The 19,326-nt window shown below is 47.5% G+C and overlaps 1 protein-coding gene across 1 annotated transcript in view; it reads right to left on the bottom strand.

The window, feature by feature from the left end:
- The window catches only part of FRMPD4 (FERM and PDZ domain containing 4), a 1,281,777-nt gene that overhangs the window by 53,796 nt on the left and 1,208,655 nt on the right, over positions 1-19,326 (bottom strand). The window contains exons 12-13 of the mRNA XM_085622531.1: positions 6,598-6,687; positions 5,238-5,420 (exon numbers count right to left, since the gene is read on the bottom strand). Coding sequence (XP_085478657.1) covers positions 5,238-5,420; positions 6,598-6,687 — 273 coding nt within the window. The remainder of the gene's footprint in view (positions 1-5,237; positions 5,421-6,597; positions 6,688-19,326) is intronic.

The following is a 19,326-nucleotide window of genomic DNA, read 5'->3' as shown; positions in this document are numbered from 1 at the left end:
TCTTTAAGACAAAATCATCTTGGTCTCAAAATGCATACACTTTCCAATGTGAATGTACAGTATGAAAACAAGAAGAAAAACTTTGATTCAGTTGTAAGTGTGTGTGTACATACTGTTACACTTACATTGAAAATATATACATAATCCTTGATAATTCCAAGGACAAAGTACATTTTAATGAAATGCTTTTTTAATTCTTATTAACTTTTTTACTGTTATTGCTTATCTTATTAGTTAAACAAGTTAATTTTATCTTTGTTTGGACTTGAGATGGTGACATCCCAAATGTGTCTGTTTGCCAGTTCTAACGAAGGCTATCTCAGTCCAGGCACCGCGTTGTACCTCAACCAATAGGTCTTTACAACCAATAGACACTGCCCTTCATAGTTCCCAGATAGGGATTAATGGTGGCCATCAAGAAGCCGGCGGCACTCCTTCACTTTCTCCGGGCCGGCAGGGCCCAAGTTCTCGAAGACCAGATTTGCCGCCAGAGGCTAATAGTCTAACGGTGGTCCTAGCAGGTGCTCCCCGTCTAAGATTTGGGGAAAATGAAGACTACCAATCCCTAAAGGAAAAGGTCATCAAATGGCTAAATTTGAACCGACCTCTACCGTCTCATTTTAATAATGAGATTATTATGGTTAGAAGGGTTCCCTGGTTAGGTAAGACTAGAAAAACAATAATAGGGGACTGTATCCTGGTAAGTTTCAAGGATCCGGGCACTGTTTTGCACATCTGCAATGGAACAAATAGATCACTGGATTCTACTATTCAGACCCTTCCAGTATCCTTCTTTTTCCCCCCTATCCGTATGCACCATGTCCCATCGCAGGATGAGTGGACAAGGGTGGAACATAGACGCAGACAGAAGGATTATGTACAACGCCCAAATCTCCAATTCCAGGATACGCTCTATTTCCATTTTAATCGCTTTAATTGTCTGAATGGTTTGGATGGGGTTGATTGACTTTCCGCTCACATACCAATGACCCTGGATTGTGCCTCCTGTAGTTTCTCCAAGCTACCCACCTCGACTGTTGGTAAAATTCCCGGGCCACCAAATAGCTCAGTGGTCCTGGATGATCTACCTGCCCACAACGTTCCCGATGCCTCTGGAATTCTGATTGAGCCAATATTGGTGGAGAATGGCTCCAGTGGACTTTCCGTTCTTCCGGTCCCTACTGCTGGTAATGCGTTAGAATTTCCGATTGCAGTAGAGTCTGGACCCGTCTCCTCTAACCCCCCTGGTTCGGCATTTAATACCTCTGATCATTTGAGGCTAATCTGTTGGAATGTTGCCGGACTCGCCAACAAACTGGGTGACTCGGACTGGGCAAACTACATTGAGAGTGGAGACATATGTATGTTCCAGGAAACCTGGCCAGAGAGGACTATGGTCACCCAGGCTACATGTCATTCTTTACCCCAGCGAGATGGGAAGGCAAAGGCCGTCCGTCAGGAGGGCTCACGACCTGGGTTGCATCCCATTTGGGCTGTGTGGCATTGCGGTTGTCGACCAACTCTGAAGACATTCTTGCGATTTCACTATTGTGGCCCAACCAAGTTAAATTGGTGTTTATTAATATTTATTCTAGGCCAATGGGAACTGCAAAGGAATCACCAACCATAGATGAACTCTCTAATTTTTTATCTGACCTACCGAGTGATTCATACTATGTAGTGGGAGGGGATTTTAATTCTCATTTTGAGCCACTCCCCGGTCTTCTGGATGGGCTACCACCTGAAGAGGAGGTCGGATGGGCAGTCCCTATGGTGCAAGCTCCACCTCCAAAGGCTTGGACCCCATTAGCAGTACAAATTACAGCCCTCACCTTGAAGTTCGGAATCAGAGCGTGCAATGGGCGAATAAAATCCGACATACCCAGTAAAACCACCTATAACAGACTGGGAAGAGAGTCTCGTCTGGATTATGTCTTGGCTCAAATAGTGAAGTGGCCGACAATTCAGGACTTCAGGGTGATGGAAAGGACCGACAGTGACCATAATGCACTTGAGCTCGACCTTGTCCATCCTGGCCCCCAAGCTCTTGCGAATACTGCGGAAGGGAATATCCCTGCGCTTCTCCTTGATAACAACAGGAGAAGGATCAGGTGGGAGCACCTGGCCACAAGCAAGAATAAACTCCCCATGCTCTATGATGGGTTAACCCCCATTTTGGAAACTGTGGGCTGCTTGGATGCCAAGGTAAACAATAAAGACTCCCAGGGCAAATTATTTAAAGCCCATGAGGACCTCATAAAAACTGCGGCACCTCATTTCACCTACAGTTCATGTAAAACAAAAGGGGGGCGACGAGGCAAAACATTATGGTACAACCTTGCTTGTAGAAGGGCGAAAACAGAGCTCCTTAGATTAATTAAGGAGGGTTTACGGGGGGATAGCCTCAAACAAAGCAGGCGAGCTTACAAGAAACTCACTGCCCACGCTAAGCTAGAATGGGAGGAAAAACAGTGGGAAGAACTCACTAAGGCACTAGCGACCCAAAACCAACGTCTGTTCTGGAGGATTGTAAACGGGGGGTCGGGGAATTTACAATCGGCAATAGAGCCCAATATTGCTCCAGGGGTGTGGCAGGCTCACTTCCAGACCCTATACAGCTCAGAGCCGGGAGAATCTCCTGCTGCCGATGAGGTGGGCTGGCCAGACTGGGAAGGGGAGCCGATAACGCTGGGTGAGGTGACCGCTGCCATCTCAGGACTGGCCTCTGGAAAGGCGCCGGGACTGGATGGATTACCTGGGGATATGTTTAAACAGGAGCCCATTGTTTGGGCCCCTTACCTTACCGCCCTTTTCAATGGAGTTCTTGGTGGTATGGAAATCCCTAGTACTTGGCTGGGGGCAGAGGTGGTCCCCATCTTCAAAAAGGGCTCGCCTCTCCTCCCAGCCAACTACCGACCAATCAGCCTAATAGACGTGGCACAGAAACTGTTTGGTAGGGTGTTGTTGAACAGGCTCCAGGACTGGATGGAGGAGGTGGGAGCCCTTAGTCCCTACCAGGCGGGTTTCAGGAAGGGGGTATCCACAGTGGACCAGGTTTTTAGATTGAATCTGATCTACTGGAGGGTAGCAAAATTCAAGTGCGGTAGTTTGTACACAATTTTTGTGGACTTAAGGGCCGCATTCGATCTGGTGCCCAGGGGGAAACTCTGGACCATCCTGGCAGAGATGGGTGTTCCCCCGGACATCCTACTGATCTTACAGAGGCTGCATCATAACAACTATGCCCGAGTGAGGTGCGGGAGGTCGGGGGAACTGACCGATAGATTCCCCGTTGGCAGGGGGGTAAGACAGGGTTGTGTGTTGGCACCGACCCTGTTCTGCCTCTTCGTCAACGGGGTAATCGGCCACCTGAATGCCACCGAATATACTGACGCCCCGAAATTGAATGGCAGCAGGGTGCCCGCAATTATGTTTGCGGATGACACCCTGCTGCTATCCAAAACCCCCATGGGTATACAGAGGGATCCTTGACTCCTTCGTGGCTTTTTGTACTGTTAGGGGGCTGGAAATCAATGCGGCAAAAACCAAATTCATGGTTTTGAATCCGAGGCAAAAACTACGGCCAAATCCGCAATTGGGAGCTGCACGGCTCGAGAGAGTGTCCACCTTTGAATACCTTGGTGTGACTCTCAATGAAACTATGACTTGGGGATCTCATCAGAGTAGGGCTAACCTTAAACTTACGCAAACCACTGGGGGTATTGCCCGGATGATGACTGGTTCATCATACCGCCCACTGGGGGCACTGATCCAGATATATAAGGCACAGACTAGGGGAGCGATAATGTACGGGGCGGAACTATGGGGCCATACGCCTTGTCAGTGTCTGTCAATAACGGAAAATAAGTTTATAAGACAGATAGTCGCACTCCCGCCCAGCACTCCGCTCCTCCCACTGAGGCTTGATTTGGGCCTACGACCATTAACTGATGAAATAAGTCTGAGACCACTAGCATTCTGGCGTAGGCTGTGGAGTAGCAACGATCTTGTAGAATATAGGGCGGAATTGGTTGAACTTTTGAACCACCCAATGGTTCTCAATATCCCTTGGGTCAAAAACATCCAAGCCACTTGTATAGAAATAGGGCTCCCCGATTTGTGGACTGAGCCAGCGAAAGCCGCATTAAACATTTCCAAAAAGTCCCTGGCCAACGTATATCACGAATATAAATTGGCCAGGGCCCAAGCCACCCAGGCAGAAGGGTCCTTAGCCTCCGTGTTCTTGCAAAGCAAGGATTTCTATAGGTGTGAGAGGGTATTGGATCCTATCTCCCCCGTACTGGCCCGGAAGCTGTTTCTCCAATGGAGATACGGCACACTACCTTTCCGGTCTTTCTCAAGTACCTGGCTACCGGCTCCCACATCAAAGCAGTGTCCGGTCTGTGATACCACGGAGGAAACTGATCTGCATGTGGCTTTTTTCTGCCCAGCCTACAAAGCAGCACGAAAATACTGGCTCCTCCCGTTGATAAGGAACATGGGGTGTAGGGAATACGCACCAATGTATAGGATTTTAAAATCTGATGTCTCTGGCCCAACTGTTTTTGCATTAGCAAAATTTCTTACCAATGTTTGGCATACGCGTAACCGAATTCTAAAGGCGATGGGTCCCTCTTAAAAAATTTATCTTTTTACCCGTGAATGTACATGTGCACTGTATACTTTTCAGTGTTTCTACTTTGATAACTGTTGTTTAATAATTTTTTATCTTAAAAACCAGAATTATTTATGTATTTTATGTCTGTATATATTTTATCCATGCTTTTATGGTCACTGACCGAAATAAAGCTATCAAAGGAGAAAAAGAAGTTGGAGAGCTGAGTGTGTATTGACATCTAGAATGTATGACATTATATGTAATCTATAGATAACTGTGTAAAGTACGTCTTTTGTTTACTGTGACTTAGAAACTGTAAATTACATTGTATGCAGTGCTTTGCTGTTTTCTTTGCTATGCTGTGATGCTGTCATTCAGTCCCAATTTGTAGGATCTTTTTCTTTTTAATGTCACCATTATTTAAAGTTACTTTTAAATAAGTTATCAAACTGACTTTCTAAGAATCTAAGCCAAAAGTGTGAATAAAACCGATGAAATGTATTGCCTATTTTTGCTTATCCATTCAAATTATCCTATATAGGCTCATTACTAAGATGTTTATTACATTTTGAAAGTGTCGGGTAAAAATGTGTGCACTCATCAAGTAATATTCACTTACCTTTACATCTAATACATGAAGTTCCACTCTTACACTGATCTCATCTTCTGTGAACATCTCTATTCGGTTCACATGGCTGAAGTCTGCAAGCAGGGCCACAAGGTTCGTTTTGGTGTTGATGACATGACTTATACCATATCGGGGCCCAACCAGCAGCGTAACATCAGAGTGCTTTTCTCCCTGCTACAAAAGACCATGAAAGGTGGTGTGATTAGACGAATCTGTGATGTGTTAGCAACCAATAAATCTTGATACTTGCTGTACTTGTCTCTAAAATAATTTCAAATTCTCAGTTTTTCCCTCATTGATTTACTGTGCCCAGACATGCAGGCTATATTGTCATCTTGATTAATTACTTAGTGACCCTCATATAAGACTGTCTGTTTGAAGTTAATTTGTCAAAATGCTATCATTTCTCAATGGAAAGAATTCAGTAGGAAATATGAAAGTGTTATTCTTTGGTTGCATACTACAGAATTAGAGTTCCCGGTTCAAACCCCTGACGTGACTCTTGAGATTGTAATCTCTTCCTTATTCATTTAGGTGACACTTGCTAATGATAGAGTATATTTACTATCAGGAATATGATTCCTCCCATTCACACAAGCGCTGAAAGCAAATTCTTTAAAAAATAAAATACAAATTAGAAAAAATAGTACTCATGAATGTTATCTTCTAGGTTACACCGTGATTTCTTTCAAAGCTTACACTCTTCACAATATTGATATAGTAACTTTTTTAACTGTTGATTTTTTCGTCACTAACTGTTGAACAGTACAGCAGCAAATTGTTTTCCAACAGTTTAATCACACTGCCCTTATTTGCAGTAGAAAATGTACACACCCCATGTTAATCCCCAAAGCATACCTCACAAGGGAGGGAATTTACAAACATTTCTCTAAAAAAATTATCTCTTTTCTATTCGCAACAGTTCATAAATGTTTGTATTAACTGTATTCTACAATTCATATCTAACATGATTGAGAAAGGAACAAGCATATTAGACATAAGATCTAAAAAGGATATGATTGATGGTCTCAATGCCATTCCCACAAAACCTGTAGACTATCAGACAATTCATTAAAAAATATATATATATATTCTCTCCAACACGCGCCGGGTAACCTGTTCTAATATCACAACATGTGTCACAAAAGTTTGTCATTCTGCTTGACTTGCGAATGGGAGTTACAGAGAATTTAAACAGAGTCTCCTATTTACAATGTCCCTAACCCAGTGGCTGTTTCTTGCCTTGCTGTATTTTGTGGATTTCTACAGCGTGTTTGTTTCACAGAGAAATTGTCAACACAACTTTAAAGAAAAGTCATCTTAGACATTACCACAAGAAAATAGATTTTACCACTAATGTTGCCTTAAAGACACGACCACCATACAATCGAAGATCACTGAGGAACTTCAGGTAATGTGCCTTTGCTTGCAGTGCAGACAGCTGAAATAAAGTGAAAATCAGAGTTTATTAACACCCATGGATGATATCACACAGAACAGCACTTCTTAATCAATTGTTTGAGACGCAAAAGCATGCCTAGACACCATCTCAGGTGAACGTATGAAGATAGAAGTCTAGTTCTGTTAAAAGGAGAATGCACTATAACAAAATAGAAAAAAACAAAAATAGAAGCACATGGAAATGACAGGTTATATCTGAAGTTTTTGTTTGCATTTGTTTGCAGTTTAGGAAAATATTTACTGAAATGTTCCACAAAGTAAGTAGTGATGAAATGCAGACGGAAGTTCGCTGTCTGTGGTGAGCCACAAGTGTGAAACTCCCTCCCTGCCTGATGAAATCTAACTTGAGCTCACATTTCACGGTATTCCGAAAAACTGTAAACCCACATGATTAGTCGATGATCCTTTGACATTGAGGAAGGTCATTTTTAATATTATACAAGACTATTTAGATGAGGATTTCTTTAGTTTGAAGTTGCTACAGACACTTACATTTGAACTGGTGTACTTAATAAATAAAAAACAATTAACACTGATTTGTCCAGGATGTTACTTTCCAGCCTTATGTGCATTCTAACATAAAAGTTGTCTTACATTCTTTGAAAGGTGTTATGACAATTATTTTAAACTAACCATTGTCCTATTTCTATACCATTATAGGCAATTTACATATTGATTTTGAAAGTTAGGACTAAACAATAACCTACCACAACAAACCAATGGAAGCTTTTTCTCTGAGGTGCGACGCCCAATTTGTCATATCAGCTGTGGAAGTGCACCACTGTTTCTGCACAATATCAAGGTAGTGTATTTATTTAAGCTACAGTAACACAATATCAAATTATTCTGGTTAAATAACAAGAGAAATTCCAACTCCCTCACATGGTTAGCAAAGTATTAATAATTTGTACACAATTATTGTGTGTGTGTCCTCTACAAAGCAGCTTCCGTCAGCTTTGTCGGGTGAAATTGCAAAGCTGACGGAAGTGCATTGTCACTGATTACAACACTTACAAAGGGATTTCCCAACCGCTACGGCTGTAGCGTACTATTAATTAACCCGCCTTGGCCGACCTTCATCATTTGATTGGCAGTCTTCCCTCACGTTAAGTACCCGTACGGGTCCTTATATGAGTAACTTTCTTTTCTTCTTCACGTGTGGCACATTTTTCTCACGAGACTGCGCAGTTACAATTACAGATGTCCCTTCATCACTAGTCCTGAAGAGACCCCACATTGATTAAAGGGTCGAAACGCCGTTGACAAACAGAAGACGCGAACCATTGCCCAGCGCGTATCACTGTATATAGTTGCTGTTCACATAGAAATCATTTTGATAATGGTCGACTTTTTATGAATGGTGGAAACCTTGTATATAAGACTCACATTGTCACTTAAGTTCAGGTTCCCGTTTCACTTGGGACACAATGCACAAATGCTTCTTTGATTAAGATACATAAAATGTATATATTTATTTTTGTTTGAAGATTTATAAAATATGTTCCACTGAATCATTTGTGTTGTTGGTTCCTTCGCCCTCTGCCATTATTCAACCCTCTATATTGTGATTGTGCTTCTTTATTACAAGTATAGATTATATTATCCCACAGGAACCATTGTTTTTCCTATTTAAATAGATTGAGAGCCCTGCACATGTTTTGAGTGAGGAAAGTCCTCGCTCTGCAGGCACAGGGCAGTGTCATCACAGTGATGGGCGAGGCAAGGTTTGGCAGTGCTCAATATGTTTGCATTTGGGAGTGTATACTGTGGACCAGGGTTGGGTCCACATGATTCCATTCAAGTAATGGGCCGGTGGCAGAGCAGCCTGATGACGACAAGGAAAGACTGGGTTATAATAACCTACATGTGGGCTCCACTTCCTCCATTAACACCCACTGCTTGCTTGTTTTTGAATGCTAAAGGGATCGCTGGAGGAGGAGCCCGGCATCTCTTGAGCCTTTACTTTCGATTTCGTGCATTGAAGAGAACGCTGTTGCACAGAAAGAGCTCTGAATCTTTTAGTGAGTATTACTTACTTTTTAACAGAGCTAGACTTGCAACCTTTTTCACATGCCCAATAAATAAATAAGTCTCTGCTGCTCGTGAACTTTGCCACCACAGTGTGACACTGTGTGTGATTCTGTTATGCCGCAGCAAGTGCTCTGTGTAGAGCTGAGTTGGGCCTTCTACAGCATGCTGTGTTCAAATTGACACCATTACTACAGTGACAGCCCTAAATAAAGGTAGCTGTATAAATGCACAGTTTCATGAAGGACAGCAGCACCAGGGATCTTGGGGTGAAGTTTGCCTGCAGCCTCTAGTGAGCACTGCAGCCTTTCAGCAGCTGTGATGGGGCTATTGTTAGAGCAATTGACTGGCCTGGCCTAAGAGGGAAGCTGTTGGGATTCACATTCAGCTGACTGACTCTTGTTCAGCTAGTTGCCAAGCCAGTCAATACTGGATAGAGAGGATGTGACCTAATGACCAGAGCGGCTGATCCTGGATCTGGAGAGCCAGGTTTCAGTCTCTGCACAGGAATCAGACGTGCGGACTGTTGTGCTTCGTTTTATTCAAAACGATCCTCATTGCAGCCTTGCGATTGTTGTGGGAGAGCTACTTACTACCCATTGCTTTATTTACATAATATACGAAGCCACAGTTGTGCATTGCTTTTCCTTCTTTATTTTATTTGAGCCTTTTTCCCATCATTAGTTGGCAGAATTATTGTTGAAATTCAATTCAAAAGGCCAATATCCGCCAGTGGAGGTCCTACAGTCAAAGACATCACAATACAGTGCCTAGAGCCAACCATTTTTCACAGGTTGCCTTAGTTCTATTCTCTAGTTGAAGACACTGTCCCCGGAGATTAATTCCCCACATACCACATGGCTCTAACCAGGAATCCCACATAGCGATATACATGCTTTAATTTGGTACCTGTTAGACTTGCCATCTTTGGCGTGGTTTTCCCTGACTTTTTGGCTCTACCGCCTGTATTTTTGATGCTGTGTTGGATTTAGTTTTTGCTGGCTTAGAGGCTTTGGGCACTTTGCCACTGCTGATCAGTGTCAAAGTGCAAGTGCTCCCTGTGTAAATTGTTATTACAATTTGTTCTCCCTGATTGGCATATTTGATTTACTGGTAAGTCCTTAGTAAAGTGCACTGAGTGTTCCAGGGCCTGTAAATCAAATGCTACTAGTAAGCCTGCAGCACTGATTGTGCCACCCACATGAGTAGACCTGAAAAGGTATCTTAGACCTGCCGCTGCAGTATCTGTGCACAGTTGTAACCTGCCATTTCGACCTGGCAATTGCACCCACTTGTCAGGTCCTAACCTTCCCTTTTCATACATCTAAGGCACCTCTATGGTAGTCCCAAGGTACATCTATGGGCAGAGTGCATTGTATGTGAAAGGTAGGACATGTACTGGTATGTGTGACAAGCCCTGATAGTGAAATGCTGCCAATTGATAGAATGGGAAATACTTTGTAACATCTTACAAGTATAACTTTCCATTGGGAAAAGATAAAGAAATACAGTTTAGGCTCTCTGAACTCAGAATTTAATAACACACCTTTTAGTAAAGATGGTTTCTAAATTGTGTGTTTAATAGTGCCACTTTTAGAAAATAAGGCATTTTCTTGTTTAACCATTGTGTGTGCCAGGGGCTGGGGGTGTGCATTCACTGTAGACAGCCACTGGGCGGCGGGGGGGGGGGTGGGTTGAGGTGTGCCTGGCACTTCCTGGATGACTCAGAGCTGAGCTGAATGGGGCTTGGCTGCATTTAGAGTAGTGGGAGGAGATTTCCTTGCACCTGAATAGGGCCTGTCTCCCTTGCACAATGGTGTCTCTACCCCCTGTGGTCATACTGCACTAGTGAGGACAGAACTGGTTTGGACTAGGCTCAGAGACCCTTGCACGAGGACAAAATGGGGTATAAGTAGTAGACCTTAAACCCCAGAACTTTAGATCACTTAGGGACTCAAGAGGAACCTTTTCCAAGGAGAAGAGCTGAAGAGCTGTGAGGAGGAGTACTGCCCCTTTGCTGAGTGCTGTGTGGGGTTGGCCTGCAGTTGCTGTTTCTGCCAAGGAAAGGACAAAGACTGAAACTCTGCTGTGAACCTGCTTGAAGAAGAATCTCCAATGGCCTATGTTTGCTGGCCTCCTGTTCTGAAGTCTCAGGGACACAAAGACCTCACCCCCAGCTCCCCTGAACTCTGCTGCTGAGAGTTCTGACCTGCCAGGAGGTGACTATTCCGGTTTGTTGCCTCTGAAGGTTGTTTCTGCTGTTGGGAGCTGGAAGAAAACTGAAGAGCTGAGAAAATCGACACATCGCCCTTCTTGCGGCTGTTTTCCCAATGCAGCACTGCTGTGCTAGAAGAATCTCCACGCACCACTGCGCCACTGCAAAGATGTTGTGGCTGCAAGAACCGATGCATCATGGAATCGTGGCTGTAGAAACCGACACAGCACCGCTTGCCGCAATGATCGCCAATGCATCCCGGATTTCCACACATCGCACCTGTGCGGCAAGTTTTCCCGATTTATCACCCGCGGACCAGAACCATCTTGGAGTTGACGCATCACTTCCCCCTTCAGTTTGGATTCAACACATCACTTCTGTGTGCAGCAGAACTATTGCATCACCCCCCAAGGACTCAGGAACTGATGCATCTCTTTGTTTATCAACGATTCCCTTTTCTGTGGCTGTTTGACCTTGTGAAATTTGATGCATCTACAGGTACTTTGTGTAGAATTACGCAACCATAGTTTTCTATGGACCCAGTTGCTTGAAACCTTTAAAAAGCCATATTTGAGGGGCGTGGCCAAGATGGTGGCGAAGGAGGACGCATAGATCGGAGCTCCTACCTGCCGCCCACTGAAAATAGCACCAGCGGGGGTCTCCGGGGGGCGATATCCTCCTGGGTGACTGAAGTGGAGTTCTCCTGGCAGGGGGCTGTTGGAGCGGGCCCTGCAGCCCCGCGATAGACGCTGAGAGCCACGGCACCAGGGTGGCCTCGTGGGCGGTCTGGCAGCCCTGTCCCTGTCGGCGCGGAAGTGTGTGGCTTCTCCTAGCGATGGTCCGGCGTTCCGGATCATCGAGGCCAGCCTCTTTTTGCCCAGCCGCCACGGCAGCAACCCATACGACACGCGGGTTGCCCGCGGCGCTGCTCAGCTGCCCCTAGTATCGGGATTGCCGGAGGGCGCCGGACCGGAAACAGAGCGGTGGGCCCTATCAGAGTGGCTGCCAGGACTGAGGTGTGTCTGGGACTCGGTGAGCCTGGCCGTGGTCGCGTAGGGGGCCTGTGGAGGAGGCGAGGGCTTCCGCGGCCCAGCGGGAGGGGAGCGACAACACGGTGAGTGCCGGTGGAAATTGGGACACGATCTCCTAGGGTGTGGCGCCCCCGGCCTCTACCTTGGTGCAGAGGAGGCTCCTGGGCGCGATTGGTGTGGGACTCCTGGAACCGGATCTGACGGGTGTAGCGAGGTCTGCGCCTCGCCCGGGTCGCCTGAGGAGGGAAAGAAGCCTGTGGAGCCCCGCATACTGCCCCTGTGTGCACCGGTGGAGGTGGACCAGACAGTGGGGGGCGGCGCGTGGCCTGGAGAGTTGAGGCCGCTGCTGGCGCTCCCCCTGCTCCATAGAGACAGCCTGCGGCCTGGTGAGTGGATGCACCTTGGGACGGATCCGGTGTTGGCCCTGAGGCGCTCCCGTTAAGCCTGATTGTAAACACTCTGCCACTGATCCTGGGGCCACGGGGCAGTCCCTTGATTGCTGATGGGGGGCCTGGGTCCTAGGAGCTGCTCTGGCCGCTAGACCTCCTGACTTGGCTGCGCCTGGGCCCAGACTGTGCTTGCAGGCATGCTGTGGCTTCCCGGGGAGTATTGACTGCACCTCGTGGAGAGGCGGCAGGACAGCCCAGGGGTCGCTGACCGCTTCGAGGGCTCCGAGAAAGATCTCCACTTGGTTCTGGAACGCTGATAGCTGGGCCGGCCCTGGGACATCATGTGGAGTGGTGACCTTGGCTGCAGCTTGTGATTGTGCCTCCTATTGAGGAGGGGAGAGAACGAGGCGTAATTCAGGAGATCTGCAGCGTCCTGTACTGATCAGCGGAGGTTCCGCTTGCTGGACGCCCAGGGACAGGCGGGAGCCCTCCTAGCATAGCGCAGGGGCATGTCCACATCCAGGACACGAAAGGGGAAACCTCTGACGGACATATTTGGCCGCACGTTGTCCAATCCTAACATGGCGGCAGCTGCGCCTGAGAATGTGACCTCCAAACCCCCAGCGTCCGCAGAGGATGAACCGATAACAAAGACGTTTTTAGAGTCGCTGTTTCGCACTCTCTGTGAAGACATTCAGTCAGTAAAAATCGAGTTCGCAGCAGAGGTCAAGGAGATGGGGAGGGATATGGATGCTATCGGAGAACGAGTGGCCACTCTGGAGGAGAAAAGCGACGCTGGTGTGACAGAGATAACAGCGCTCCAGCAAGAAGTAATCAGAGTGCAGGACCAACATATGGACATTCAATCACACCTAGAGGACTTGGAAAATAGCTCCCGTACACATAACATAAGGATCCGGGGGGTGAAGCCAGCGGACGACACCAAGGACCTGTTTGCTTTCTCCAACAACCTCTTCTGACACATCCTCGGTGACTCCCATACATCAGACATTATCCATGACAGAGCACTCAGGGTTGGGCCGCCTAGGGCACCCAATGCCCCACCAGCAGACATCTTGGTCTGTGTACAGGACTTCAGGATTAAGGATGCCATCCTCACTAACACACGATCATTGCATCCTATCTCTTTCTGCGGTCATTCCCCGGTGCTATACCAGGACTTAGCTCTGATCACCCTGCAACGCCGCCGGCAATTCCGCCCTGTAACTGAGCACCTTCGGCAACTGGGGATCCCATACTCATGGGGTCACCCCTTCCGCCTCATCTTCCACTATAATGGAAAACTTCACCAACTCCGTTCCCTGATGGACACTTGCCGGCTGCTGGGCATTGCCCTACCGAATGACGACGACGACGCACACAGTGCTGGATCGGGACCTGAGGTCTCTCTGTCGGGATGGCAAAGACAGACCAGGCGGAGACACCCACGGAAACCGCATCAATCTGAAATTGCCAGGAGCCAGCGGGCGGCCGTCACGGCTGTCTCGGAGGCCCTCGCGGCGAGGGATCTGACACTAAGTGACGCCCAGGGGAATATGTGTCTGCTTTTTCTGCCTTGGTCCGGATCTCTTGCATGCTTCCACAGGGAGTGTAGGTGGGCGGCGGGTGGAGGGGTGCTCTTCCCCTTGGCCGCAACACGGAACCCCCCCTTTTCTCTGACCAGTCATCTCAGGATGGCGGACAATGTCAACTGACTTTATGCAATCTAACTGTCTCCAACTGGTTGTTGTATTGGGGCCGAGTTCCAGAGAATTTTGGGGCATTTCTTTTTCCCCCCTTTTTATCCTTTGTGGTTGGGTCCCCTCGTCCACCCCCTTCCCCTGCGCTCTGCGTCTCAGCTACTTGGAGGGGTGGATTATCCTTCCATATGCCCACAGTTCTTGGTCTACACAACTGTCCACGATGTACTAAAGCTCCCGCCTTCTGCCACATTTCATGTCACATAACCCAGTCCGTATCTTGACGTTTAATGTGCGTGGCCTAAACAACCCCATTAAGCGCAGGGCAATCCTCCATTACCTGGAGCACTCTAACGCCGACATATGTCTCCTTCAGGAGATGCACCTTATCCCCAAGGACCACCATAGAATGAAGTCACGTGCCTTCCCCACACAAATATTTTCTGCTAACTCTACTAAATCGGCTGGGGTTGCCATACTTGTTTCCCGCTCCTTCCAGGTTAGGGTGGTACAGAAAGAGGCAGAACTCAAGGATCGGTTGCTCGTATATCAATTTCAGGTGGCGGGTGTTTCTTTTATAGTGGGCTCCTTCTATGCTCCCAATGAGGGGCAGGAAACATTCTTTCACAACGCTCTTACTGAGGCGACAGCCATCTCGGAGAGGTGTCTATTGCTGGGGGGGATTTGAATATAGTATTTGATACCATTCGCGACCGCTCCTGTCAGCGATCAAGTCAGGTTGGTGCTCTCTCATCAGCGGCCTCGGCACGTCTCCAAGATCTAGGTATAGTTGACATTTGGCGCCACTTTCACCCCCACAGTAGAGCATACACCTTTTACTCGGGAGCACACAAGACATACGCCAGACTAGACTATCTCCTCGGCTACACCCCGATGCAGACTCTTGCGTGCGACTCCGAGATCCTGACAGCATCTCTCTCAGACCATTCTCCGGTCATCGCCTCCTTCCGGTTCCCCCCTGCGCGGCCGCCGATGAGACACTGGCGACTTCGCGACACACTGCTCCACCAGGTTTCCACTGTTATTCAAATTAAAGTCACCATCACAAACTACCTTGCTCTCAATAGCACCCCGGACACCTCCTTGGCAACACAATGGGTAGCTCTCAAGGCGGTATTGCGAGGGGAATTTATATCCATTTCCACTGCCGAAAACCTAGAACGTAGTCGCAAATGAGCCGAGCTCACCCAACGGGTGGCCGAGCTTGAACAGATGCAACAACGCCCGGGGGCAGCCAGGGCTTGGCGCCAACTCTGTGTGGAGAGGAAACAGCTCGCGGAACTCGATCAGGACCGAGCCGAGTATGCGGCTCTCCACCTCCGCCACTCCTATTATGTCGGGGTCGATAAATGTGGTCGCCTCCTCGCACACAAGTTACGAGAAACTAGGCAACAACAGGGAGTGCAGACTATCAGTACTCCCGTGGAGGGAGCTCACCACTGATGACACAGCCATTACGGAAGCCTTTAGAGACTTTTATGCAACACTATATTCAGGCGACACTTTATATGCACAGCACTGCAGCGATTATCTGCAGATGGCAGCGATACTCGCTCTCAACAAAGCACAGGCTGACTACCTCGACAGGGACATAGGCACGGAGGAGGTTATTGCAGCAATTTCTCGGCTTAAGCTGGGCAAGTCGCCTGGGCCGGACGGGTACACGGCAGCCTTCTATAAAACTTTCTGCGCACAAGTAGCGCCCATACTGCGGGATTTGTTTAACAGCTTCGCAAATGACGGGGCTATACCAGAGGAGATGGTGGAGGCATCGATAGTAGTTATTCCGAAGCCCGGGAAAGATAGGACACAATGCAGCACCAACAGGCCGATTTCCCTGTTAAACGTTGACATCAAGTTGTACACCAGTATCCTCGCCACTCGGCTGGCGCCATATATGGCCCAACTGATAGAACCGGATCAGGCTGGCTTTATCCCGCAACGGCAAACGAGCAACAATACTAAGAGAATCCTCCACCTGATAGAGAAGGCGTCCCGTACTACAGGGGAGTACATGCTGTTGGCTATTGATGCCGAAAAAGCCTTTGACAGAGTCTATTGGCCCTATCTAGAGCAGGTCCTGATCCGATTTGGCTTTGGTGATAAATTGCGCTCTCGGATACTCAACTGTTATCGCCTGCCGAAGGCGACCATTCGGGTAAATGGCCAGACGTCCTTGCGTTTCTCCATAGGCAGAGGCACTAGGCAGAGGTGTCCCCTTTCACCCCTCCTGTTCGCTCTCTATATGGAGCCGCTGGCGCTGAGGGTCCGCAGCCACCCCTAAATTACAGGCATTCGTTTTGGAGGCGACACTCACACTATCAGCCTCTACGCTGATGATATTTTGCTCTCCCTCTCTAGCCCGATCCCGGCAATGCGCGCTCTCTTCGTAGAACTGTATTGCTTTGTGCAGGCTTCCGGCTTTAAGGTCAACATTGATAAATCAATTGCATTAAATATATCCCTCTCGACTGCCACACTGGCCCATTTGCAAGAGGAACACACTCTCCAGTAGTCGACCTCTTCGATCCCGTATCTGGGAATTCAGCTGGCGCCCACTATTCCGGCCACCGCTGCTGTTAACTGCGCCCAACTTCGCTCACTCCACCGCACGGAATTGGGAAAGTGGAAGCACCACACTTTATCGTGGTTAGGCAAAATAGCTGCCATTAAAATGACCATCCTCCCCCAAATCCTGTATCTCTTCCAGACCCTTCCCCTTCGGCCTCCCTGAGGTTGGATTCAACAGACACAGGCTGGCCTTGCGAATTTCATCTGGCAGGGCCGTAAGCCTCGGTTCAAACATGGGATCGCGGTTCTCCCACCGGGGAGGGGGGGTGTTGGGATTCGGGACTTACAGCTTTATTTCAACGCTGCACAGCTCCGCTACCTGGTGGAATGGTACCGCCTCGAATCGGAGAAACACTGGCTGTTTCAGGATCAAGCGGTGGCAGCTATGCCCCTACAAGGCATCCCCTTTCTTCGGAAAACAGATATATGCTTCATATATCACGGGGACGATCATGGAGGTTTGGGACCGCACCAACACTGCCCACGAACTGACTTCCTTTCCCTCTCCACTGACGCCCTTCTTTAATAATCCTGAATTTCACCCTGGCAATGATCCTAAGGCCTTTGCTGCATGGCGTTCCTCCGAATGTCGTTCCCTTGGTCCTCTCTTTGATTTAGAAGGGATCCTCTCATTCCCATTACTTAAGACACATTACGGCATCCCTGAATCGGAACATCTACGGTACCTACAACTTAGGCACTGGGCGCTCCACCGGCAAATTAAACCTGGTGCCCATCGCCTACTGACTCCATATGAAAAATGGCTTATCACCCGCACCTCTGATAAAAAGCGTATATCTGACCTATATAAACAGCTGCTACTGAGCGCTACTCACACTTATAACGCAGGTCGATTGAGCTGGGAGCGGGAATTGGGACGCACCCTTAGCCATCAAGAATGGGAGGGTATCTGCCACAGGGCACGGCACTCGGCATACCACATGGGCCTCACAGAGACATTGACTAAAGTAGCTACCTACTGGTATTACACGCCAGAACGCCTACACCAATTTGACACATGACAAAGTGCCCTGTGTTGGAGGGGGTGCGGGGAGCTGGGCACACTCACACATCTTTTATGGAGCTGCGATTGCATCCAGCCTTACTGGTCTCGCATATTAGATGAGGTGGACACCCACTTTGACACACAAATCCCGCGATTCCCTGCGTATGTCCTCTTGGGCTTACCCAACCCTATCACATATCCCCTAAAATCTAGGAGGGGTCAGTTGATAGCTATCACACTGGGGGCAGCCACTCAGAATATTCTCGCGCACTAGCGTTCTACTCATCCACCAACACACTCCGGATGGCTGCAGAGGCTTTGGCAGGTACTGGGCATGGAAAAGCTCTCCCTCACTCTTGCGGGCAGAGGGTCTGAATTTCTGGAATTGTGGCGACCTTTCTTGACACTACTCACGGCCGAATTTAGAGAACTGACATGCCCCCGTTATCTCAGACTTCTCCGCCTTGCTGACACACAAATCCCGCAAGCAGGGCCCTCACGCACCCTCAGACGGGCGCGCTGATTCTCGGGGCGTTTTTCTTCCTTACCCCTTTTTTTACTTTCACCTGTCAGTGGACGGGGGGGGGGGATTGGGGGGGGTAGAGTGGGTGTTTTTAGGTTTGTTCTGTGTTCCCTATCCCCACTCTTCATTTTTCTTTGTAGACCCGCTCCGCGGATCTTACTTTTGTAATGTTCTTACTTGCGACACTTGATGTCCTTATTGCACTGTTTACAGGGAGCTGGGGGTTGCTTTGTTGTTTCTTCAAAACTAATAAAAGATTTAAACCATAAAAAGCCATATTCCTATTACATGTATGTTGGATTTGTATCGTTTTGGTCTTGTTGAGTTTAGATAAAGATACTTAATTTTTCCTAAACTGGTGTGGTGTCCATTTGTGGAGTTATCACAGTATTACTGGGTGTTTTGAGTACAAATACTTTACACATTGCCTTTGGGATAAGCCTGTCTTCTCGTGCCAAGCTACCAAGGGGGTGAGCAGGGATTATCCTGACTAGGAGCAAGGGTTCCTATTTGTACAAAGGTACCTATCTCTGCCAACAAGAGACCCCCATTTCTTATAGTACTACATTGCATAGACTGGTCTCCAATACCAGCCACTTCAGAGTCGTCCCATGCATCAGTTTCACCCTGAAGCATCCATGCGTCAATAGCGCTCAGAAAATATCTCCACATTTATTCAATACATTGGGCAGGTGCTTCCGAAACCTGTGTCTTGATGATGACCCTGTCTAGACTGTATGCTTAGGTCAAAATATTGACTTGACACAATAATAGTGTACTGTTTTTATTTGGATTCTGGAGTATTTCACTCTTTGTCAGAGTTTGTACCAACCAGTTATGCATCCTGGATCAGTCACTATTTTATGTACATAGGTTGTATAGCACCAACGCACTTTATATTAATTTATTTTCAATTACACTGCTTCATTGTTGCGTTTGGGATCCTCATCTAACTTACAAATTGATTGAAGTATAAAAATGCAAAGATTTGTTCTAATTGTTAAAAATTAAAATACAACTGTCCAATTGAGAAATATAGAACCAATCCCTTGATGGTCAAAATTACTCTCTCCAAGGAGGTATAGGTTCAAACTTCCCCCTTTAGTGGTCACTGTTTTGCTTTACTACTAAATTA

This window comes from Triturus cristatus, chromosome 8 (assembly GCF_964204655.1).
Source record: "Triturus cristatus chromosome 8, aTriCri1.1, whole genome shotgun sequence".
Classification (NCBI taxonomy): Eukaryota; Metazoa; Chordata; class Amphibia; order Caudata; family Salamandridae; genus Triturus; species Triturus cristatus.
Note: the sequence above shows the minus strand (reverse complement) of the source record. Positions and strands in the feature narration are given on the sequence as shown.